The following is a 26,464-nucleotide window of genomic DNA, read 5'->3' as shown; positions in this document are numbered from 1 at the left end:
GCTCATGGTGGCTCAGGGAGGTTCTGGTGGCTCAGGGTGATTCTGGTGGCTCAGTGTGGTTCTGGTGGCTCAGGGTGGTTCTGGTGGATCAGGGTGGTTCTGGTGGATCAGGGTGGTTCTGGTGGATCAGGGTGGCTCATGGTGGCTCAGGGTGTTCTGGTGGCTCAGGGTGGTTCTGGTGGCTCAGGGTGGTTCTGGTGGCTCAGGGTGGTTCTGATGGCTCAGGGTGGTTCTGATGGCTCAGGGTGGCTCGGGGTGGTTCTGGTGGCTCAGGGTGGTTCTGATGGCTCAGGGTGGTTCTGGTGGCTCAAGGTGGCTCGAGGTGGTTCTGGTGGCTCAGGGTGGTTCTGGTGGCTCAGGGTGGTTCTGGTGGCTCAGGGTGGTTCTGGTGGCTCAGGGTGGCTCTGATGGCTCAGGGTGGCTCGGGGTGGTTCTGGTGGCTCAGGGTGGTTCTGATGGCTCAGGGTGGTTCTGATGGCTCAGGGTGGTTCTGATGGCTCAGGGTGGCTCAGGGAGGTTCTGGTGGCTCAGGGTGATTCTGGTGGCTCAGGGTGGTTCTGGTGGATCAGGTGGTTCTGGTGGATCAGGGTGGCTCATGGTGGCTCAGGGTGGTTCTGGTGGCTCAGGGTGTTCTGGTGGCTCAGGGTGGTTCTGGTGGCTCAGGGTGGTTCTGATGGCTCAGGGTGGTTCTGATGGCTCAGGGTGGCTCGGGGTGGTTCTGGTGGCTCAGGGTGGTTCTGGTGGCTCAGGGTGGTTCTGGTGGCTCAGGGTGGTTCTGGTGGCTCAGGGTGGCTCTGATGGCTCAGGGTGGCTCGGGGTGGTTCTGGTGGCTCAGGGTGGTTCTGATGGCTCAGGGTGGTTCTGATGGCTCAGGGTGGTTCTGATGGCTCAGGGTGGCTCAGGGAGGTTCTGGTGGCTCAGGGTGATTCTGGTGGCTCAGGGTGGTTCTGGTGGATCAGGGTGGTTCTGGTGGATCAGGGTGGTTCTGGTGGATCAGGGTGGCTCATGGTGGCTCAGGGTGGTTCTGGTGGCTCAGGGTGGTTCTGGTGGCTCAGGGTGGTTCTGGTGGCTCAGGGTGGTTCTGATGGCTCAGGGTGGTTCTGATGGCTCAGGGTGGCTCGGGGTGGTTCTGGTGGCTCAGGGTGGTTCTGATGGCTCAGGGTGGTTCTGATGGCTCAGGGTGGTTCTGATGGCTCAGGGTGGCTCGGGGTGGTTCTGGTGGCTCCGGGTGTTCTGATGGCTCAGGGTGGTTCTGATGGCTCAGGGTGGCTCGGGGTGGTTCTGGTGGCTCAGGGTGGTTCTGATGGCTCAGGGTGGCTCAGGGTGGTTCTGATGGCTCAGGGTGGTTCTGGTGGCTCAAGGTGGCTCGAGGTGGTTCTGGTGGCTGTGGGTGTTGTGTGACCAAGGTTGTGGTCCTTGATGCAGTTGTCTCTGCTTCCATTCCTTATCTCAGACCTTTTGCTGCTTGTCTTCCCCTTCTGTCTCCTCCCTCGCTCCTGTATTAATCTATAAAGTTCACAAGAGCTTAAAAATATTTTTTAAATTTAAATAAAACAATAAAAAAGAGTTCTCTACCACCACCACCTCCACATGCTTTTAAGAGGACTACAACATGTTTCCATCTCACTTCATTACTCTGCCACCATGTTTCCCCTTCCTTCCATTAGAACCTGGACCATGCGCTGCCTCTGGCTCCTCCATCCTCCCAGTCGGATAATGAGAGGCTGCCATCACACTTCTCTTTCCTCCTTTCCTACATTCAGGTTTTAGAGTTTCGGGGTTCTAACTCCTGTCATCACATGATGAGCATGCTTTTCATCCTTCCACCAACTCTGATTCAGGACAATAGAACCAATTTTCTATAAAATCCTTTGTATGACAACTGCAAAACATCAAACAAGCATTGTTGTTAGGACAACAATGTGCTTCTTTGTTGAGTGATCAGGATATTTGAAGCTCATCCTCCACTGACTAGACACAACCTGAGTAGCTGCTAAAACATTCAGCCATGCTCCTAAAATAATGCCCACTATGTAATAAAAGTTGAAATAGTTTTTTCTTTAACTATTTTGGATGAAGTTAAAAATATATCAAGACATACTGACAGCGTATTATCATCATATAAGCCTCATCATGACAGCTAAAATTTTATAATAAGCAAGCTAACATATGAGCAGAAGCCTATAAAAATAATATTTTACAAAGCAGCAATTACACATGTCTATTGTATTCTGTCTATTTTCAGACAAAGCCAACACAGTGGAAACCTGATACTTACATACAAACATTAAAGTCATTTTCTCACTGAGAAATTAAATCAGACAAACTTATTTCTATTTGCTCAACTTGAGAGTAATGAAAAAGGCTTTTTTAGAAAATTTTTATCTTGCCTCATTTTCAAAGTTTCTAGACATGAGGACGACCATGCCTTTAAAGAATTTGACTAACTATAACATTTGATGAGGCTGTGCTTTTAAAGGCTGTTGATTTAAAGGTTAATTCACAACATCTGAGTTGCATCTCAAACAAACTGTTTGATATGGGTTTTCATGGGAAAATCCAAAGAAATCAGCCAACTGAAAATCTGGTTCATCCATGGCTTGAAGGTGCCAGGTTCATTTATTTAAACAATCATTGATGAGTATGTTAGGAAGGACCTGGTGTGAAATGAGTGCAGGAATCCCAGAACAAAAGTAGGAGATCTGCTGAAGATGTTGGCGATGGCTGATGATATTTCAGTTTGCAGATGCATTCTGGGATATATGTTTTAGGTACTGGCGATATGTTCAGGTCTGAACAAACTAGAGTATTTAACCATAATAACCATTGTAACATCTGAAGTAAAAAAGCAACTTTGAGGAAGGGGAGTGGCAGTGTCATGCTGTGTGATCGTTTTTCTGCAGGTGCACTGATCAAAATAGCTGACATGATGAACAAAGACTGCTGTGGGGAAATATCAAAGCAACATCTCAAAACATCAACCAGGAAGTTAAGACCTGGGTAGATATGGTAGAAGGCAAACCAGTCTGAGACTGAGAAAAGTGGCATAAACTTTTTGACCCACATCAAAAAAGCTTAACAGAGAATTTTACTCAATACTGAGGAAATGTATCAAAGCCTTTCAATGTAAAATCCGCTTAAAAAAATCTAAACTAATGCATCTCACTTATTACAGTGATCCTAACTGACCAAGAACAGTTTTATCTGAATAAAATTGTTCAGATAAACAGAAAAGGTTTATCTTTTCGGTGTGAGAAAAGGAGATTGTGTTTTTCTACATAAATAGTTCTTTCAACTGTGCTTCCTAATATATCAAACAATCCAAACATGACAGTATTTCTGTTTCCAAGGAAGTTTCAATAAAACGTTGAACACACTGTGAGAGCAGCTGACTTTACATGTCAAAGGGAAAGAAGGAAAAAAGATAAAAGGAAGAATGTAGAACCAGCTACATAATATATGATGGAAACATAAAGCTTGAAACGTGCTTCTTAAAACGTAAAGATCTGCAGCGGACTGATGTTCTGGTCTGCTCATCGTCTCTCATGTTTCCATTAATGAGTTGTGTACTAACAGAGTTCCACATTTTGGTTCCACTCAGAAATGTTCTTTAGATTTTAAACAGGACTAGGTAGGTTTGGTACAAGGGCTGCACAATATTAGAAAATCTATTGATGGCAATCATTTAATTTTGGTAAATATTGTGATGATGATATCAGGTGCCTGTTTTCTTCTTTCCTTTCTTCCAAAGAGAAGAAAGAAGAATCTTTGTCTGTTTTAACCTTTTGCTGTCCAGACTTTGTCATACTGGCAAAATATTGCATTAACATGAAAAATACAACTTGGAAAATATATTACCCAACAATTATTGCTGTCCAAACAATTTTTTGTGATATGAATATTGAACACACTATTTTGATGAGAATATATTCGTGAAATATGACGCAGCCCTAGTAAGTAGAGCCCTAGTAAGTAGAGAACCAACAAAGCCATTCTGAACATTTTTTTATATTAATATTTGTACAACTACCTAGTCATTATTAATATCAATTGTAATGATGTTGATATAGCAAAAAAGGTTTAAGTGTGTAAAATTAACTAAAAAAATCTAAAAAATGTACTTTTACATTAAAGATAAACTGTCTTTTTCATTTTGGTGCCATAAAGAGAGAAACATGGTCAGTCGAAAGCTTGTTATGGATCCAAAATTATAGACAAGTAAAGAAATTACTACTGTTTTATTTTCATTTTGAACAGGGATTCTGATGTGCTATGGATTGTTAGTTTTAGAATTAGATTGAAAAATTATAGAATTATAAATAAATACAATTACATCTCCCATAACACTGTGTCGGCTAAACTATATATACACTTTTACAATAAATGAATCTTTCTGAATCGTAATGTATAATTTGTCTTGGGTTTAGTCTTTGGCCTTGTTCTTGTTTTGGTGGATTTAGATCAGTCACACGCCACATGTCAAAGCACCAACAACACTAAGATCAGCAGCAAATCATACTGCACAAAATGAAAACGTTGCATTCAAAAGAATAAAGACAGCATGTTGTACTATATATTTAACACAATATGTAACTTATTGATCTCTGCCACCACAAACACAATACCACCTATAAGATACTATTACTGCTCTGACTGCACTCAGGACTGCAGCCCACTCACAATGAAGATTCATTTCAGGCTGCAGATTCACACACAAAAACATCACAGGGGTGACCGTAGGCTGTAGATCATTTGCTCACTCTGTAATGTTCACAAGTTGTTGGTTTGTTTAGTAAAAGTATAAAAGCGGATAAATATGTAAATGATTGTTTGTGAATCCAATCAGCATCAAAAGGAGGACAGTGGATGGAGATCTGGGTCCCCTCATACAGTAGCATCACTCAGTTTGTTCAGCCCATTGTGTATGTGCCTATGAAGTCACTGTTTGGCAAAAGTTATCCAATCTCTCCAACAGGCGTTGATTTAAATATAAAGTTAAATAATAATAACACAATGAAAAATGGGCTCAAACTCTTACACATAGAGCCCAGGCTATAAAATCCACAACTGATGGAATTAGTTGGAACTGGTTGAATACTCACTGTTGTGGGAGAGGGAAATATTCCCAGTCTTGATCCCAGAGAGTGGATAGATATGATTCCACACTCTTACAAATTTTGGTCCCAACAGCAGTCTCAATCACAGGTATTCATTCTTTATAGGCCAGGCCCAGAGTAGGTGGTGGCGTGTGAGTCAGGAGGGGGCGGGGCAGAGTAGGGGGAGGAGTTGGGCTGGGACGACCAAACACGACCTGCATCTGCCTGTTGGGGAAATTAGGCTGAATTGGATTTTCTTGAAAATTTCGAAGGTTTTCATGGAAACGGTTGCTGCTCTCATTGTCGAGGCGGTTGCTGTCATCACTGGGGTGGTGGTTATTATGGAGATCCAGGGTGGGCCCTCGGTCTTGGACATGAACAACATTGCTGCTGCTCTTTCTTCGAAGAGTAGACTCCCGGCTGGACGAGGCCACTGACTGGCTGTCTGAACCTCCGTCACTGCTCGCAGCTGTCGTCTCCACCGGGGTCACCCTGATAGTGGTGACTGCTTGGGGGTGAGGATGGAAGGGAGGAGCAAAGGTGATGGTGGAAGGAAACGACATGTTAGAGTTGTTGGAGCTGGGGTTAAAATTTGGATGAATATTGTTAAAGTTTGGATTATTGGGACTGTTGGGATTAAAATTATGATGCTGATAATTGTTAGGATTATTTTGGTGTAAGGGGTGCAAAGGGTGCATCACACGCGGATGATTGGCGTATGCACTTCCTCCCCCTCCACCTCCTATGTCCCCCCCACCTTCACTCTCTGATTCAGTCCCTGTCACGCTCCTCCTTCCATCCACTGAACCTCCATCTCTCAGAGAATCGCAGCTGTCTGTGTGTCTGTTTAAGTCATTCAGGGCGAATGTTGACTGTCGCAGGGATGCTCTTTGTTCTGGTGGTTTCCATCGCCATGATCCACTGCCGTCTGTGCTTGGAGGTTTCACCACAGGCTTTTGTCTGGATTCAGGATGAGCTTCTACACGAACTATGCTGCCACTTCTTTCCAAACCACCTCCTAGAAAACAGACCAAAGAAACAACTATCTATTGTACATCATACAACAACATAGCACCTCCAGACCCCACTGGGGACAAGGGTGTAAGAAAACGGATGGATAGATGGATGGATGGATGGATGGATGGATGGATGGATGGATGGATGGATGGATGGATGGATGGATGGATGGATGGATGGATGGATGGATGGATGGATGGATGGATGGATGGATGGATGGATGGATGGATGGATAACAACAGTTGATAGAACTAGTTGTTTAAATTCCATTTTGGGGATTTGCCTTTTCACATCTATGTGCTTCTAAATACTTCTGAAACAGACAATATGATTATGCCAAGATTCATACTGCCAAAGAAAAGTGCACAGGTACCTCCAACTCCTATTGCCCCAGTGGTAGAGGCCGGAGGAGATGGATCTTGGTCTGTCAGCGCTCTGTACCGAATAGATCCACCATCTTCAGAACGAGGAGAGTGAAGGAGACCTTGCTGTTTGGACAAGGCTATGACCTGGAAAAAGAAAGAGGCAATAAATAAAGGCCAATTCTAAACACTGCTGCCAGGAAACGATACCAAAAAATTGCCTAACTTTCCAGCTACATGTGAAGTAGCAGTGCAACAGATAGAAGTCTAGGAAAAGGATTCCTTGTTAGACATCTAAAGCAAAAGACAGTGGCCCGGAGGACCAGAGTTAAGAATCACTGGATAAAAATGCTTTATAATAACTGCAAGGCTAAGCGATATAAAGCATTCTAGTGCTGACCCATATGAGTGTCAGAACAACATTGCTGATCAGAAGCAGAGCAGCAATTGCAACACCTTCTTGAATACTGGCTGAATTTGTGTTTTTGAAAGTACTGATTCTGTTATTCAGATGACGGCCTGGTGAATTACAGGCAGGGTAGACTTAGAGTTTAAATCATTGGGTAGCAAACTGTTTGGTTTGTTTGAGTTCCCAAGCTACTTCTGTCAGACATCCTCCTCCCCTCTGGTACGTTGCCACATTCATTTTCACTTTATGAACTCCAATTGAAGCTGGGGCTTTACTTTCACTGACCCTTGGGGCCAATAATTCCCAAGGCTCAGGTTCCAAACATAATATCATATCGCTAATGTACTTGTTTAACTGCCCATTTTCTACATTTTTGACAATCCAGTCTGTTTGATATATTTAATGAATGTGTGTGACATATTTCATTATTCTATTTGACCATAGATGTACTATAAAAACGTGTGGCAGAAGCAGAAAGTACCGTGCTTCACTAATAGGGGGCAGTGCTGAGTGAGCCCTATAGACACAGAGTGAGCAACAGGTGCTCTTCTTCTACACATCGAAGAGAATTGAGTGAGTGGGGGGAGGGGAGACCGTTCAAGGCCTTTCTGTTTGGCTGACAGATTTTGAAAGGAAAGGAAAATGAGAAGCAAGGAACTCTGCATGAGATATTTATGGAGAGGGATATGTGCATGTAAAATAAAAGGAAGATCATACACGATTTTCAATTTTAATCTGGAAAGAGGTCAGCCAAAGAAAACATTCAAATAATTAAAAAAAATTGTGACCTCATTAAATATTAGTTTGTCTTTCTTGCTATCATATTGCTATAAGCTTTAATTAGCTGCGGTCAAAATTTAAATATAGGTTCTACATTGGATTTTGAATTTGCACATCTGATTTTGTTGAAATCTGTGCCTCACCAGTCATGGTGGCATCATATGTTTTTCAGGCACATAATGCAATTTTGTAGCACAATCAAGTAAGTATGTTACATTTAGTTTTTATAATAATGATGTTTATATCAAATATAACTTAATAGAAATTGACTTCACAATTTAATGCCATGTCTCTTTCAAAAGCTCTTGCTTTTTTCAATATTCCTTCTTCACAAAGTCATCACGACAGTGTTTTTTCATTATTCCATTTACAAGTGTTCCTAAGAGCATTGGATGAAAAGTAGTTCTCATGATGAGCTCAGCAGACTCCAGTTCCACTGGCTGGTTTGCTAATTGCTGCTGCCACTAGTCTGAAGGGCCAGGACCAGGCAGGGTGGAGGGCTGCTCTGTGGAGCAGAAGCTCTGCTGAAGGCTGCAGCTCTAAGGAGGAGCTTTGTGGACAGGTGGAGGTGCAGGTGTTTAGGTGCCTCTGAATAGAAAAGGTGCCTCTCAAGCATGAATGAAAGAATCAAAGCAACACTCCAGAAATGTTTGTGATGAGGGAATAACATTATTGTCCCATGTGAAGCTAAGAGAAAACTTTTTTTTTTCCATAATACCCTCCCTTTAAAAAATCGTTGGATTGGAAAGTAAAAGAAGTTTAACCTGCATGAGACGAGGCTGTCCTCCAGCACTCAGGGGTCTGCAAGGAAGGGTGGTCTTCTCAGCCACTCTCAGCCATTTTTCTCTCACTGACCCTCCGCCGTCCATCATGCTGTCCTCTGATTCACTCTCCTGATCCTTGCTGTTAGGATTTTCCTCCTCAGGAATGTGAACCAGCTGGGAGGATCCAGGACGAGGCTGCATGGAGACTCTGGCCCCACCGGCCATTCCAGTGGTGCCATTATGTGCTAGGTGATTATGACTGCTGACAGGGACAGAGCTTGCAGCTAATTTCATGTACTGTGCTGGGATGTGGGCCCCAGCACGCATCTCCACTTCCTGGCCAGAGGACGAAGGTATGTGGGCTGCAGACCGGAGCTCCGCCTCCAGGCCCATTGCACACGGCTCGGAGGAGCAACGGAACTCTGTGTTCCTCTGGGGAGAAGAGGAAGGGAGCGGCCTTATTCCATCCATTACCTGCATCGACAGCTTCCTGTTATCATTCTTGTTCTTCCATTGGCTGAGCAGCTGCTTGGATCTGGTGGAGTCCATGGAGGTGTGGATAGAGGCATGTCGTCGTGGGATACGGCCTTCCTCCACGGAGGTGCCTCCATGGGACCTGGAGAATGATGAGATGAAATACATAACAGAAGAAGACTGTGGCAAAAGTCACTATGTAAGCACAAATCTCTCAAATAAAGTTGTTCCACGAAAAGATAAATTTAAGAAAGAATTGAAAGACCCTCAGAAAGGCCAGAGAAGCTCAGATCAAAACCACTGTAAAAGAGTAACTAAATTACCTGGTGCTTTAAAACTTTTTGTTTGAATAAATTAAATGTACATTAGAACCTTCAACATTGGTAACTAAATGTGTTTGGTGTGAAACAAACTGCTACCTTGGCAGTGTGCTGCTGCTGAACGTCATCATGTTGTCACGGTTTCCAGGTGGACTGGACTGAGTGATCACCTCCACATCAGCACTGGCTCTCTTCAGATTGCTCAGAGATGGCTCCCGATAAGAGGAGCTACGGGTTAGGATGGGTACTGGATGGTCAGGGGCCAAAGTGTGGGAGGAGGTCCTTGTAATGATGGGCTTTGGTGGGCTGGGGGCCAGGGTGTGATGGCCTTTCAAAGACAGCGAAAAAGGAGTTAAACTCATACTGTTGGGTTAAATCAGAGGCAATTAGGACATCTGATTAAAGTGAAAATTTAATTCAGATAGTCTTATCTGGACAACATCAAAACTGATGGAATTCCCAGAGCTTTAATACTGTTTGACTTTAATAATAACTTGCTATAGACTGAACAAAATGTGATGCAATTATAGTTTTTCTATGGTGGACTATCTGAGTGGTTCCTTTTGGGAAAATTGCTCAAGATGGACAAGGAAAGAGAAATATCCAGATATGACACATAATCCCCTCATTATAAGGATTATGGGTAAAAAATATGATAAGTGATCTATTTCTTACAACACTGACAATTCAATCAACATGAATGCTAAGTTGTTTTAAACAAAAGTTTTGCAAAGTAAACATTTTAAGATATAATATGTTTATTATAATGTTATATGTCATTTATTTGTTTTTTATGGTAGTCGAATGCACCTTCTGGCAAAAACTGTTAACAGAATTTGGCTGTATGGGGAAAATGGTGTTATGCTTTATCCATCCAACACCCTAGTGAGGTCAGGAGGTGCTGGTGCCTATCTCCTGCTAACATTCTGGGCGAGAGGCAGGGTCACCCCGGAGAGGTTGCCAGTTTGTCGCAATGCTTTATACATATTTGTGAAATGAACAGAAAATGTGCATCCACACAACAGAATGCAGTACCACTGAAAATGCTGTAGAAGGTATGCCGGGCCAATCAGTGGCACTGTAAGCAAAAATATTCTTTATTTGTGAGAGTGAGGTGGATGGGGGTTTTCACTTTGAAATGTATCAACTCTGGGATCCAGTTTCAAAATGGCTGTTGTCTCTGGCCTGCCAAAACGTTGGATTCATGCAGACACAGTCTAAACAACAAAAAACCTAAAATCGTCTCAGTGTTTCTGTCTCTTTTTGGTGTGTACCTCAAGACCCCCAGATACTCTGGTGTACTTCACTCCACATTATGTCTGCTGGACACTTCTGTGCAAAGGTACATTTTTACAGCCAAATATGCATATGCTCAGTGTTTCAGTGGAAACTGTGTTCAAATCGAACTGTTTGATATGTGACACTGAGCTGATAAGGCTGGGAGTCAGCGCAATAAACTGCTAGAAAGCGCGTCAGACTGCTACTTTGTGCCGCACTGACAGGTGTGCAGTGGTTGCCCTGGTAAAGCACAAACAGGACTAGGTGCCCAGCTGACTCAGCAAACTTGCTAGCAATCTGCTGGGTTTGTTTAGACAAAAAACTCATTTTTACCAATTTGAAAAATAAACTGATCTTGGCTTCATCATTTGGTAACTAGTATCAATTCAGAAAGATTGTGAGAACTTAAGAAATTTGTTACAATGCAGACAATCAGTATACTTGACTATAACATTTCAACCGTCTGCAGAGTTGGTGCAGCTAAGAGCATATGCAGAATATGTCTTAGTAAGAGGGAGATTTTAGTGTGAAAGTACAATGTGTATTAAAGGTGTCATTTAACACTTTTCAAAAGGCACAGGATTTTACCTTGGTGGCTGTTGCTGGTTGCAGATTGACTGACATTTGGGAGGGAAGAGAGGGATCGCTCTCTAAGAATGGGAGGATTCAGTTGACTTCTGCAGTGATCTTCACTTGGCTTGAAGTTGCTTACTGCGTATACACCCTACAAACAAAACCCAAGCAGACAAAGACCCAGGCTAGCAGCAGAAAATGTAGATGTGTGTGGATCTGACATAAGATCAGCTTCCGTAGAGTAACATAAAACAATGTAATAACCAGAAGGGTTGTCAAAACCATGAGGGATCATCAGTCAACAACACAATGTCCAGTATCTCTATGTATTTGTTCAGGAGGAGTGAATGCTGCAAGTCAATGACTCAATGCAATCTGCTGGGTTTCCTTAGGTAGAAAATTCATTTATACCAATTTGAATAATAAACTGAACTTGACATCATCATTTAGTAACCAGCATCAATTTGGAAAGCATGTAACTGACTGCAACTTTTTTATTATGTGCCATAAGACAACATGTGAATTGGTGCTATAAAAACAACTGAATCAAACAGAAGCAGTCTGGAAGCCAAATTTTATACATCTGTACATGTAAGTTATAGGGGCACGCGATGGCATTATTGTGTACCTCAAATCTGTAGGAGAGAAGAAAGTAGGACATGTCAGACTTCCACGAGTATGTTTCCTTTAAAGATAAGTAAATTCACATTTTGATTCTGATTAAAAGTTTCTCAACATGACCAGGCATATCTGCTGGCAGAGTTTCATCCTACAGGACAAACCAGAACAACAAAAAACCTGGGTAGCTGCAGAGGGACGTGTTAGAATGTGTGGATGTGTCAGTGCTTTAGCAGAAAGCCTGAAAGTGTATACTGGCAGAGTCTAAAGTAGAGCGTGGGCCGAGGGTTATGGTGTGTAGGAAGTATTATACTATATGAGTATCAACAAAGCAGTTCCTACATATCTGGATTTTCTCTCAGAGTCTTGAAAGAAGCTTGGTTCTAATAATCTTACATCTAAATAACATGTACCATATGTTATTTGAGTTTGACAATTTATTATGCAACTTTGATAGCTAACTGACAAACTCGATGCTAAGTACATTTAAAGTATACTATAAAAACCGATAAGACTGTTGGTGTAACATTTTGACGTTATAATGCTCACTCTTCTCATGAAGTCAATAATGAATTCCTTCTTTTCTTTTTCCATATTTAGGATATAATCAAATAAATGACTCAGCAGGGTCACCAGCCACCTGTCTACTATTCACACAACCCACAACTGCAGAGACCCCTGCAGGTTAGTCCAGATGGCTGTGTTCAGAGTGATAGAGGAAGTGAGAGAACAGGCTGAAGTGATGGGGATCAAACTCAGATGATTTAGGATGAGATGAATAATCAAATTACTTAAATTATTTGATACCAAAAAATCCTGGAGCAAAAACTCCCTGATTTGATGCTCTGAATACAAACGGCAGGTTGACCAGCAGGCATGCATCCCATGTTGTACAGTTATGTGGTAAAGCACCATGCTTTTTTCCCCACATCATTGACAGTCAAGCCAAAATGCTCCACAAAAACAGACTAATTTGTTTCCTGACACTACAACAAGCTGAAATACCACAATGTTTCTAGATACACTATTACCTGTGGTTGCAAAGCAGTCAGAGCAGGAAGAGCAATCATTCTCCTTGGAGGTGATTGATTGTACCCACAAGAGGGTCATAAAACGAACCATAAACCTTTGCTTCAACTGTAAGGAAAAGATGGTTTCCACTGAAACTATTAATGCATTTTAAGGTATACTTAGTAATTGAACTATTCAAATAGGAAGTTAAAGACGTCCCAAGTGTTTGCTGGATTTGATCATTTTTCTGTTCTTGTATAGTTCATGTGCAGGTCTCATGATATGAGGCCTGTACATGCTATATGCACAGTGTTTGTTCTTTGTTCATTTCTTGAACACAACATAGGCAACAGTACTCTGTGCTCTGCATTCTGCTACCATGTGAGGAAGACCAAAAGGTCATATATTTTCACATTCACTGAAATTCAACATACTAGATTTTAAAATTGGTAAAAATCTTTTGGAAGTTTAGTGGCAAGAATCTACATTTTCAAAAAAATACACAGAGAGACAGACAGTTTCTAGTTAGTAATGTCCCACACCTCTGTTAAAATCCCAGAATTTTGTGATGTAAAAAAAATTCAAACAACCAGGATACTGTGATTAAAGTCTCTCTTTTTTGCACATAATTTAACAAACATCCAGTAAAATTCAACTGAATACAAACAAAACTGTTTAAAGAACACCATAATAAAAAAATGAAAAGTGGGTTTAAGGATTAAAATCAATTCAATCAGACAAACATTTCCACTGATCCTAGTTTTCAAAAAGCGCATCAGTTTCAGATCATCATTCAAATTAGTTTAAAGTTTCTATATAAGAAAATCCAGCTGATTGCATCAAGTCACGTAGCAATCACTTGCTTGGAGTTGTTGACTTTGCAGCAATCCTTCATACAGAAGATTTCTGTTTGCCCTGATAAAGGTCAAATGTTAAAAGTAAGCAGCCAACTTTCAAGTGATGCTACCGGGGTGAGTGAGCCTGGCTGTAGGTGTGATAATGGATAGGTTTTCTATCAATGTCATATCAAATTTAAGTACAAGTATGTTCAGGGTTAAAGGGTTCATGTACAAAAATTGGAACAATTTGAAACAACTGTTTGAGGGAAACTGGTTCCAGTGCTTAACTGGTGATAGAACTTGCTACGCACCAACACTTTGTGTTTCCACGAGTAACAATTGATATTGCTAGTGCAAATTATCTGCCTTGACACTTACTTAAATTATGATTTGCTGTTTAGTGCACTGAGTTCTGGCCGGTGATGATTATTTGTATTGTGCTACACTCTCACATCTGCCTAAGAGTTGTTGATGAATAATAAGTGCTATCAGTGTAGTGTCCAATTTTCAAGTTTGATCCAGGAGAATTTTATTGACAGATGATAAAGTCTGGGTTTTTATTGTTTAGGTCCAACAGGCATGCTTAAAATTACTAGCATGACGCCTGGAATATAAAAGACTTTTTCCGCCAGACTTGCTGCTTCATGACCAGTTTGGAGCAAACAGTGGCGAAGAGTGTGGCAGGTGTATCTATACAGGTAAAGCGGAGACTCACCTGTATAGACACATAGATAGATATAAACAAAAGCTATAAATGGCTGTGCAAAGTGAGAGTCCAGTTATTAAATTGACTGAAGATGAATAGAAATACTAAAAACTGGAGTGCAGACATTTTTTAGAGGTGTATTTATGAATCTGTTACTTAATTATTAAATTAAATATAATTTCAAATTGTCCAGGTTAACTTAAAAAGTGAGCTACTATTGTTAAATTTTAATTCTCTAACCTACAAAAAAGTTATTGTTAGGGATGCTCAAGTATTAAAAATTGGGCTGCTGTTGATATTTGATATTGATTCTGTAATATTTGACCAATAAAATATGGTTAAAATATTTACCAACATTTTAGTTCATAAATGTTTTTTTATTCAATTACTCGATGAATCATCAGAATAATTGATAGTTTACTAAAATAGTCATTTACCAAAGGTCACACTAATGTATGGTCCACTTTCTTCGGGAGAGCATTTCTACTGCCAGGTGGAGTTAAACCTATATGTCTTATTGACTGACTCTCTTCTATCAAATTAAAGTATATTTTCTCAATTCTGAAACATGGGTTTTACCAAATAAACAGCGATGGCAGCTCCCATTAACCAGCCGCAATACACATCCACAGGGTGGTTTCTGAACTGAATGATCCGGGTCAATCCGGCCAGGATGGCGAGCATGACGAAAGAGAAGACCAGTAGAGGCTTCAGTAGCTTGGCTGAGTCTGTCAGCACTGTGTTGAAGTACATCTAAGAGACACGGTTACAAGTGTACCACTTATTATTTCTGATCATTTTTTTAACAATTATGAGAGTTCAGCATTTACATGCTTCAATCTGCACGTACAAAAGTGCAAAGACTACTTACGGAAATGTAGACAGCAGCAAAGGCAGCCAGTGTGGCATGCTGGGATGGGAAAGACTTCCTAAAAGACAGAAAGCAAGGAAAGCTGAGTGTTCTGCACCATGTTCACATAGCCCAGGACAACGCTGAATATTTATCCAAAAGAGGAATGTGACTTTTAAAGAAACTTGGGTGAGTTATGTGTAAGTGCACAGTGGCAACCGTGCACTAGCAGGTGTTTAAATGCAGCATGAATAACAGCAAAGGCCACATTATGTGAGGATTTGTTTTTTTCCTGTGCATTAATTTAGGTTTCTCTGCTCTGTTGAGTCAATGGTAGACTGGACAACAGTCGACCCTTAACTGATCCCAGCTGTGTCTCAGTCTCCTGATTACCTTCTGTGTATTTAAATCCACCTGTGTCTCTTGTTTCCTTGTTGGGTCCTAGTCTGTTCTGTCATTTGTCGTGTTGGCCTGTGTCTCCCCAGTGACTGTTTCAAGTTATTCCAGTTGCTACCAGAGTCTGAGCTCCAAGCCTTATTGCTCAACTGTGCTGCCTGGACTTTTCTGAGCTCCTCATTGTCATGATTAAAACTACAAGTTTCCCCATAACCTGGGTCCAATGCGTCTACCTCACCATCTCTTAACCACACATCATGACACATTATGCCTCTTTAGTAAAATGTAGCGTTGGCTTGGGTTGGTAAAAACACATCATTACATTGTTTAACATACAGTTGCTTCTACTTCATGTTCTGATGAGTAGTTTGTTCATGTTAATGATAAATCATTAGCTGCATTTGATCCAGTAGATCCTTGTATTATAAAGGCCTGAACATGTTGTAGTGATCAAGGAAACAACCCAAGGCAAAGTTGGATAAATTTCATTGTTATCCTGATGATACTCCACTATTTTAATTCATAAATACTGATGCTCAGCATGAGGGATTGCTGCAACAACACCAACTGTCCACTGTGGAGGAGTGAATGCTGATTGCATCAAATCAATGACTTGAACCAATCTGCTGGCTCCCTGTAGCTCAAAGAATAGATTTTAAAACACTGTTGTTAGTTTACAAATCACTGAACGGTTTAGCACCACAATACATCAAAGATCTGCTGTTGTTGTATCAACCTTCCAGACTCTCAGGTTCTGGTTCTGGTTCTGCTTTGCATCCCTAGAACCAGAACCAAGAGAGAAGAAGCAGCATTCAGTTTCAATGCACCAAAAATGTGGAACAAACTTCCAGAAAACTGTAAAACAGCAGAAACCCTGACTTCCTTTAAATCTCAACTAAAGACACACCTGTTTAGAATTGTATTTGAAATGTAATATGTAACAATGTATTGTTTATTCCATGTTGCATGACTTTGTGTTTTTGTGTTTATGATGTAAAGCACTTTGAAATGCCTTGCTGCTGAAATACATTACATTGCTGCTGAAATACATTACAAATAAAATTTGATTTGATTTAGGACACTTTTAGCACTTTTGAATATTTGCAATTGATTTGAATTTGTGTGTATAATTTGATTGAAATGATATTTTTTCTATGAAGTGCCTTGAGACAACATCTATTGTAGATTGGTGCTATATTAAAAGAAACTGAATTTAATTTAATTGAACAAATATCTACCGAAAAGTATCTCATGTCTATCCAGATCAACAAATAATTTGAATGTTACTATTCCCAAAAATAATGAGATAAGCCTGACTAGCATTTAAAAAATATCTAAATACAGAAAAGATGACAGATCCAAAAATGTTAAAATTAGTTACTTTTTAAAGTACCTGAAATATTTACACTCCTATTATAGTTTAAATGTAATAGTACCATTGTATTGTGATAAGTTTAAACTAACCTACCCAACACTAAATGAGTAAAATGAGCATTTACTTCCATTCCAGCTGTGATGTGCTACTAAGAGCAGTGTGTAATCAGGGTAGAAGTTCTGATTTGTGTCAGATGTTTTTCCTTTAGTGGAGCTTCTAACGTGGCTTCTCATTAGAACCAAAGGAATATCAACACCAGCCATATAAAATGGCTTTCAATAAAATGTTTACCCAAGACCCAAACCTGAAATATAACGATCCCACTATTAATAGTGATGACCAGTTGATTTTCATTTCAGCTCAGAGAATATTATTGATTCTAAGAAAATCATTATGACCACCCACCCAGACTGCCTGACAGATCAAAATGAATAGACTTGTCACATCTGAATGTGTTGTCACTGCATGAATCCTTACTACCATAATTAAGGCATTCAAATCGACTGAGGAAAACTGATCTGGGAGAAAATTGTCTTTGGTATCTCTATTCAATGTATATGCACAGATACAAAAATAAGTATATGTGCATATATTTATGCACAATTCATTTGATTTTGAATGTTCTTTATATGATCATTAGTGAACGGAGAACAAAGAGGCCACCAAAAACTGTGACGAGAAAATTGAACCCTATGTGAGTCAGTGCGACGACCAAGACAATGAACTCGACAAATAATCCCCACACTCCCACAAGCATCCTGTGACATTGAGCCTCACCTCCCAGCATTGATGAGTCCCAGGTCTGGTCCAGAACAGATATCTTCCAGAATAAAGGCTTCCTCACAGCTCGACATGTTAATGTGGGTCAAGTTGGGTTTGCACACATCCAGCCAGTAGGGCGTATGCTGCCCAGTGGACAGCTGGAGGATGTCTGTTATCAGAGCCGTCACACACAGGCCAAAGGTATGGACACCTGTGTAATAGAGTGCATTCAAAGCATGCTTGTGTTAATAACCATACGATAATGTACAACTTCTACAAGTGCAGATTAATACACATATTTGTAGATATTTTGCTTTCCTCAGTTGTTGTGTTTGCCGTCATATCCTCTCACACAGGAAAACAGCTCTGCCACTTTGGGTGAGGAGCTGCTGGTTTTATGTTTCTTACAGATTATATGGAGATGTTTCTAATCTGCTGTGGTGAAAGGCATATATTCTCCCACCTATAAAGCGGACAGCTCTGCGAATGTAGGAGTTGAAATTACAGCCTGCGGCGTTGATGTTAGCTTCGGTCTGAGTGGTTGACGACCTCCTGGACAGATAGCAGTACAGGATGGCTTCTCCTATCAGGATCTATAGCACAAAAGAGTTGGCAAACCAGACTTTTATAGTTGCTGACTAAATAAACTGCTAAGATAAAAAAAAAAAATCCTGAGTAGTGAAAGACGTTTGATTGTAGATGTAAATATGTTTTGGTTTTTAAGAATGCATGGGCCTTCATGTATTTCACAATCTCCCACAATTCACTGAAATCCACCAATACTTCAGACTCATTTGAAAAACTATTATAAATGACTACTTAAATAGTTTAACAAACAAATAATAGTTACCACGAGCTGCATTCCATTAATCATAAAATTGCAGAAATTTAAATTACAAAGATAAATTTGCTTAATGGAAACACAGCAATTAAAAAAAAAAAACTTAAAAAGTTTTTTGCACTAGGATAAGGTGGTTTTCAGCCATATTGAAATAGATGCATTTGAAGCAAAACACTTTTTTGCATCACATGAGTCACATGAACAACAACTGGCTGTTACTACTGGCAAAAACCACAAAGAAGACAGCAGGAAGTCAGAGGAGGAAGATGGCTTGTTTTTGTTTTTCAGACAATGTGCAGCTGATGGATGATGATGAGTGCCAGGACTGAAATATGAATAGAAATCATGTAACAATTTGCATTCATACTGCCATGATTTTTAATGACTCCTCTCATGAACAAGCTTATTCACGTATGATTTTGATTAAATCCATTTAATGAAACCAACACAACTGCAAAACTCTGGCTTTTTGACATTAACAGGAAATAGACGAAGATTTGTGCATGTTTATTTGTGCTGTTTAGGTAGTACAACATCTGACAGTGAGATCCATTTCCAGACAAGAACATGAATCCCCATCATGTTCTACACATAAAAGCTCCAGTGAGGTGGAAACAGAAATGGCTAATCTAGGATGTAATGTATGTTTTTAGAACGTGACAAATTTTTGGAAATGTTTTTTTTCTGATCATTTAACAACTAACTCCAAAGGTGGCAGACAATATAAATTCCTGCAAATTAATTATCTGTGATAAAGTGCTGGAAGAACTACGTATTCATTCATATGCAACAATTCAATGTGTTTGTACAGTATATACTTGTTTTCTGCACCATTTTAAAAACATCACACTTTCTTTGTTGGTGAACAGAATATACCACAATTTAGATCAACCATTTTCCCAACATTGGCAGTTTCTCACTCACTTTTAAAGTTTAATGTTTTTATTAATTCTGCATTTAATAACAGACTGTTTTGTTCCAATTTCAGAATTGAAAAAACAGAAAAATGCTGATTAAAAAGCTATTGGTATTTAGGATATAAAATAAGGGAAAGATTACTGCATTAGAAAAATGATTGATTGAAATAAACAATATGAAAACTGAAAGTGATGTGTAACTGAGTGGTTGATCACACTGACATAAGGTACTAAAAGCAACTTAACTTACCTACCCAACCTAACATGATATCCATCTCATAATTTATAAATAGCCTGTATTTTTTTCACTATGATACATTCATCTGACTGATGTGTTGCTTAAGCCCTCAGATAAGAATTTCAGTATGTCTGTTTTGATTGTTCATTAATCCAGATCCAATTTCAGTGTCTGAAATTAATTAACAAAATGTGATGTCTGTGAAACTTACTGTGACTGTTGGAGCAGCAAAGGCCAAGCTGAAGAGCAAAGGGAGTGGGCAGACTTCCTGTCTGGGCAGGATGTAGGGCAATGACAAGCTGCGGTCATTACAAGCATACCCAGAATGCACAGGCTGGAAAATATCAGTCAGCTCCAGAAAATAAAGACTGACAACAGAGGAGGCCAGGATGGGGAGCTGCGACACAGAGAGAAGATCAGAACAAAACCTCAGAGAAAAAAAGTAAAACCAGGCAGTCACACGAACATGATCACTGGAGGATATCACTCCAGCATTATACAGCATTATACAGCATAGCCGTGGACACCTGTCCTGTTATTTCTGTTATTTTAGTATGTATTCAACTATTTACAGAGGGTAAAATAAGTGTTGAACACATCGCAGTTTGTCATATTAAACATATGATAGGTGATATTGGTAATAAAAGTGATATTGACATTATTGATAACAACCCAAATAATCCATACATAGAAGAAACCAAAACAAACAAGTTCAGAATTTCAGTCGTATAATAATGTGAAATAACAAGGAAAAATATTGAAAACATGCAAAGGGAAGTGGAGAAAGGCATGGGAAGCCAAGAGACCTGCTAAAATCCATCAGTGATCAGAAAAACATCCTGATAAGCGCAGATAAATATCAGCTGTTTCAGTAATAATCTATCTTTACTCAGTAATAATCTATCTTTACCAAAAATCAATAAACAAATGGAGATAAATGTAGAACACTCATCACTAGCACTGCAATAGACAAAGTGATTGGTCTTCAGCTGGTGAAACAATTGGGTTGATTAAGTGAAATAAGATACACAGAATAATTATTGAATATTATCAATGGAAGCTAAGAAGCCATTTATATAACAAACTAGTTTTATTCAAATGACCAAATGTATTAAATAACTTAGTTTGGAGTATTTGGAAACTAACAAATCCAAAGTATGGAGCAGAGAAGAGTAAAGAAAAAGAAGGACAAGAAGAAGAAGAAGGGAGATTACAGTACCAATCATAATAAATTCATATTAAAATAAACAGACAGACAGGTGATGAAAAAAAAACATCAGGAGGAATACATAGAGAATCCCAGCACACATAGCAACATTCAGACATGCGGCCAGGGAAAAGCAGTGAATTCAGGGAGTGTGTATCTTTAGCCTGGAGATATGTGTGCAGTAAGTCTGTGAGCCCCATGCAGCCAGCTTTCCCAGGCAACACTCTCTGATATGGTGGTCTTATCTAAGAGCAAGTCCTTGGGAGCACTCTGCTCTGCAGTTGCATCAAAGTCTTCAGGACAAAGCCGACACAGGGGAACCAGTTCAGGTAGAGAAATATTCTTTAGATTGCGTAGTTTTTTTTTTAAATTTTCCATCTGCCCTAAAGTCTCACTAGTACATCTCTTGATTTCAATTATCCAAATGAGTTCCTGCCAACTATGCTAAGATAAAGAGGCTCCAAAAAGTTGTATCCTGGAAAAAAAAAGTCCAGGATACAACTTTCTATGACTGCGCAATGTATGGCAAGTATATTGTTATTGCAGCACTAAAATTTCAATGAACTGCTTCGATTGCAATAAATTTAACTAGTGCTAAGACTTTAACATGTCAATTTTGATTATTAATTGAATATACAATAACATTTTTCACACAATTAATCACTTTTTTTTTACATACAAAAACCCTGAGCCAGAATCTTTGTATTGTGCTTCTGGTACAACCTTAAATCTGACGTACAAGCAACATTCGCTAAAAACAGAGATTCATTTTTGATTAAAAAAACGAGCTGATGGGAAGTTAAAAAAAACATCAAGTTGTGCCGAGAGGAGCTAGCATCTCAATGTTTAAAACATGTAGCAGCAACACAGATGTTCCCAATGCTAATGTCAGCGGCCACTGTTCACATTTTAAATAAGTTCCATGAATCATCAGGAGATTCTGAAACACTGAAAAGCTGAATGGATTGATAGAACAACACTTTGCTCCAATCTGATGATTGAAGAACCCGAAGAACAAATTGAGTACATTAGATTTATGCAATAATTAGTGGCAAAAAAAAACTAAAATGTTGCTTATTTTGTCAATATGTATTTTTGATTAAAACATAATTTATTAATGAATGACTCTGCAATTATTAAAAGAAAAAAGACTTTAAAGATAATTGAGTCCCACAACCAGCTTTCACTAAATATAACAATTCCATGGAAGCGGACTAAACCATTTACAAATTGAACCATTTCCTCTGGGTGTTTATTTTTATTTTTTAGTCAGCATAATCCTCACATTCATTTAGAACTAATCAAAAACCCTTCCCCTAACCCTCATCAGATTATGATGTCATACTCTCTACAGTAAAATACTCCCACTGCTGCCAGAATATACTGTGCTGCATTGCAATGAGGCCCTTGCCCTAATTTACTGCCCTAAATCAACTCACATGCTGAAGTTACCAAGGGAGGATACACTATGACGGTAGATTCCCCAGCACAGACACACATAGAAACAACAGTTATCTAAATTTAGTTGGAAAGAAAATATAAAGTCAAATCTTCTGATGTTAAGAACATAAACTGATCTAATGCATAATGATAACTGAACCAAAGGTTTTCTATTGAGCATGCAGCAGAAAACAGGCTGCAGTAAGAATGATTTCTTCCTCATAACGTCCATAGCCCTGAGCACACAGATATAAAAATACACCCCATTCAGAAGGCCATGTTGCCTAGCAGCCAGCAAAGGGGCTATCATAGTGTGGCAGTGTGTGAGATACAAGCACAGCTTTGCTGTGGACAGAAGGAAGCAAACGGAGAAATTTGCACTTCTGAAAGTTAACCCAAAGCTATACTGAACCTCCCCTTCCATTCACATCAGAAAGAACAGAAGAACAGAAAACAGCAACATTTCTATGAACATATCAATTCAGCAATAAGTCAACAACAGCTCAGTCATCTGCAGTCTAGTCAGTCTATTCTCAGCCACATTAAAGCGAGCTATAGGCACACTTTTAGAAACAGTTGCTTGAAAATGGATATAAAGGCCTCAGGCAGAAAGTAAACAGAAAAATACTATAAACCCACAGTACCATGTAATATGTAAGTAATATGCTTCTAATTCAAAAAAGACTTGAGTACAGTTGCACAGTATTGGTGCCTGTGGTTTCAGATTGAAAGCACAAATCTCAAAGTGTTTTATTGGAATGAGACCAACAGAAAGCTGCACACGTATGTGTCAGGAAAATGGTCTAAAGGTATGGAAAATTATCATTTTTCTGTGAGTCCAGGTTTGTGGAGTGCAACATGCTCTGGACTTCTCACACCAGCAAGAAAACTAAAGTTTTTTGTGTAATCACTTTTCTTATATCCATAAGAAAAGTCCTACCACTGGATCTGCATTTTATTCAACAGACCTGAGTAAGTCACAACCACCCTTTGACTTTATTTAACTTATTATTAAACATAACATATGCACATTAAAAATCTACATTTCTTCCTCTTTTCCAAACATCATCACTTATCGTTCACCATTGCTGTCCATTGAATCAGGAATATTGGTGGTCAGGAAAATACCATAATCACGTAATGAATATGAAAAAAGGATGCAATGTTTTGCATCCTTTTTTAATAGGGTTACTTCAACCCTACGACAGTCAAACATATCAAAGCTCATGGGTTTGATATGAGGAAAAAGTTTTATTTTAAAGAAAATATTGAGAAAGTGAGCAGTGAGTCAGTTATGCTGTCCTAACTTGCTTAACCTTAACATGTGCTGCGCAGTTTGGTGTGTTTTTGTTCCGTTAGCACTAAAATAAGACAACCTGCTCATCCAGTCATCAGTAGAGCAGATGCTTAAGTCAGCTGATAATAATCGCAATATAAACATCAAGCCTGACAACATAAAGTAACAGACTGGATGTTCTGTTTTTTTTACGTACTTTTTTGCTCGGGAATTGTTTGGATTCCCCTTATTGGTGATTTGCTTGCAGAGCAGTTGTCTGTCAGTTGCCATGGCAACAGGTTTGCGTGTTGGGTAATGCCGACATGCAGAGCGAGAAAAAGCAGAATAGAAGTGGTTCTGTTCTTCATCTGTTCATCAGCTCTGGTGTGCCTTTATTGCAGCACACTGCAGCCGCTGCAATTCCTAAAAGTTAAACAAGCGACAAAACCTGAACTAATCATCAATCCATATGATACAGCATATGATAAACAAAACGATTGGCCAGCATAAGAGAACTGAATGGTGGTTTAATTTAAATTAAGTGGAGTGGTTTAATTTAAATTATCAGGTCAGTGTTTTTGTCACTACAGAGAAAAAGATGGATACACTCATCTTCTTTATGTGTGAAGGGATCTGGATTCACGGTTCAACTATATGAATATTAACTAAAGAGCATAGAAATCCTCAAAATAGCATATGTTAATATAATTATAATTTGACGGGTAAAAACAGCAGATGACTGATTTTTTTTAAGTTAAAATGATTAGTGCCACCTCTGAGTCAATATGTTTTTTACGGATATATTTGACATGTGAGAGTTTAAAGCTTTCAGTTCCAGCAGCGAGGCCAAGTGTCTGTTACTGCAGCGCTGCAGTCAGAGGGAATGCAAACATTTTGCCAAATGCAATTTATAATGAATCTGACGCCAACAAATCATTCATTTTTCTAGTGTCTATTTATTGAGATATTTATTATTTTGATAACACTAGTTGTGATTAAAGTTGTCTGATATGTTTTCCCATTGATGCTAGGTTCTACCCAGTTTTATGGTCCAGATTAGTGAAATATCAAAAATAGACTGAAATAGTATTGACTGAAGAAGATAACTCTGTATGCCTTTATATGAAATGAACAGGATTCTACAAAGCAGGGTCAAGGTCAGGGTCAGGGTCAGGCTCGGCGGTCCCACTACAAATGAAACATTAAATAGTAAATAGGCTAAATTTTTGTAGCACTAGTCATACCAATAGATCAAGTTATTTCACAATAGAGCCACATTCACACAGTCACGCTTTCATTCACACAATAATGAGCAGATTAGTATTAAGTGCCTGGCTCAGGGGCACATCAGCAGGTGGAAGAAAGAAACTTGAACAACTTTTCTATTGCAGGTCAACTGAGCCAAAGTCATCCATTCAGACTGCGGTCAGTCTGAATGGATAAATGGATTTTCTAATTCAGTAGAAATAAAGTTTTTTTCTATATTTTCTGAGTGTATTTTCAGCTGTTTATTAATTTTGCTTGCTTTCATTCTGAAGACTGCTATGTAATGAAGCACAATAGTTACAGCATGGTGCATTTCATTTCATAGGTTTATTTAACAACAATAATCATCGTGTGATTTTGCAAATAGGAATATCAGCATGGAAATCATATAATCCCCACCCATGAGAGAGAACTAGAGAGCATGCTGGAGGGCTGCTCAACAGTCTGGAGGTGGGTGAACCAAATGCAACATGACTGCAGGCTTAAGGCCAAGAGGAAAAAATGATTACACTTAAAGTCAGTGATTTGCTAGAAAAATGGCTTAACTCTAAACTGTGAGCATGAATGTCCAATTCTATGATTAAATGGAAACAGGCCCTAAAGTGCATTAGGATAGTCTTAAATGCTTTGTGTGAATTCTTCACTTTTAAATGCCAATCAAAATGTTTGCCTCAGAATTTTTGGGCCCTGCCTTACCAAACTGCTGGATGAATAACAATATCCTGGAAAAGACTGCAGAGTCACTGACGGCCAAATCAAGAGAACCAAACACCACAGACACCAATGAGCATCAAACTGCACAACTTCCAACCTAAGAGTCTCTTCTAGTGACAATCAGAATAACTATAGAGGGGGATGGGAGGTAAAGCATCAGCAGTCCACACTCCTCAGAGCTCACCTGCCCACTCTGGAGGCTCCAAATACATGGAAATACATGAGAAACTGACTGACATCTGACAACAACTGAAGCACAATAACCACAGAGTGAGATGGATGGATGGATGGATGGATGGATGGATGGATGGATGGATGGATGGATGGATGGATGGATGGATGGATGGATGGATGGATGGATGGATTACCTCCACAAAATAAAAGCATGGCAGCAGACTGACACTGTCCTTCGTCTCCTTCCCGGCTTTCAGTCGCTCCTTGGCGCGAGACATGACTAGCGGCCGATGGTCTCCCCCGGTACCGGGAGACAGTGAACTGTACTTGATTCCCGTCGTAATTTTGGCGAAATTCCTGCTAAGTCCGTGTCCGCCCACACCTGGACCGAGTGAGATCAGATCCCTACAGGCCAGCCTCCATCACCTGACGGGGTGGACATGAAGGGTCGCTGTGTGTCCGCTGTCGCACCTTCGGCTCAGTTTCTGCTCTTCGAAAAAAGAAACGTCAGCACAGGAATCCAGTCTCCGTGTCCTCTCACATGTCCAGTCTGTCACTGGAAGAACAGTCTCGTGCAGAAACGTGCGGCGTCTTTGAAGCAGAGCAGAGTTGAAGTCCCGCTGCGGCTCCGGTCAGTTAGTCTGTCAGTCAGTCTGTCAGCCGCTCTGCTGCAGCAGGTGGATCCTCCACCTCGGCCAAAACAAGACACGGATTCTGTCGAGGATTTCAAAATAAGCTTCTCCTCAACCGTCTTTCTTCAG

The 26,464-nt window shown here is 39.9% G+C and overlaps 1 protein-coding gene across 3 annotated transcripts; it reads right to left on the bottom strand.

Moving 5' to 3' along the window:
• Positions 1-506: 506 nt before the first annotated feature.
• LOC129355757 (phospholipid phosphatase-related protein type 4-like) lies at positions 507-26,450 on the bottom strand. 3 transcript variants are annotated; one of them, XR_008605314.1, is made up of 12 exons: positions 25,898-26,450; positions 19,838-20,023; positions 18,094-18,223; positions 17,646-17,841; positions 15,119-15,176; positions 14,827-15,000; positions 11,089-11,224; positions 9,322-9,550; positions 8,429-9,044; positions 6,487-6,622; positions 5,103-6,114; positions 507-1,506 (listed from the first exon to the last, which is right to left on the bottom strand). XR_008605314.1 is itself a non-coding variant. In XM_055025376.1 (11 exons), exons 1-11 carry the CDS (start codon positions 25,979-25,981, stop codon positions 5,210-5,212), a joined length of 2,850 nt encoding a protein of 949 aa, XP_054881351.1. In that variant the 5' UTR covers positions 25,982-26,450; the 3' UTR covers positions 3,983-5,209. The 3 variants fall into 3 exon arrangements, 2 of the variants coding, with proteins under 2 accessions (XP_054881351.1, XP_054881352.1); XM_055025376.1 differs by lacking the exon at positions 507-1,506 and having other exon boundaries at positions 3,983-6,114; XM_055025377.1 differs by lacking the exon at positions 507-1,506 and having other exon boundaries at positions 3,983-6,114; positions 18,136-18,223.
• Positions 26,451-26,464: the final 14 nt, after the last annotated feature.

Source organism: Poeciliopsis prolifica, unplaced genomic scaffold (genome assembly GCF_027474105.1).
Source record: "Poeciliopsis prolifica strain line A6 unplaced genomic scaffold, Auburn_PproV2 SCAFFOLD144, whole genome shotgun sequence".
Classification (NCBI taxonomy): domain Eukaryota; kingdom Metazoa; phylum Chordata; class Actinopteri; order Cyprinodontiformes; family Poeciliidae; genus Poeciliopsis; species Poeciliopsis prolifica.
This window is presented reverse-complemented; position numbering and strand designations above follow the sequence as displayed.

What these genes read in the sequence shown, in the direction of transcription:
- LOC129355757 (XM_055025376.1), bottom strand. Translation starts at nt 25,981, where the DNA reads ATGTCTCGCGCCAAGGAGCGACTGAAAGCCGGGAAGGAGACGAAGGAC. An exon ending in CTGCCATCGCTGTTTATTTG is followed by an intron (nt 11,225 to 14,826) that starts GTAAAACCCATG and finishes TTTTGTTTGTAG; the next exon opens with GGTGTATACGCAGTAAGCAA. An exon ending in TGGGGCAATAGGAGTTGGAG is followed by an intron (nt 6,115 to 6,486) that starts GTACCTGTGCAC and finishes TCTGTTTTCTAG; the next exon opens with GAGGTGGTTTGGAAAGAAGT.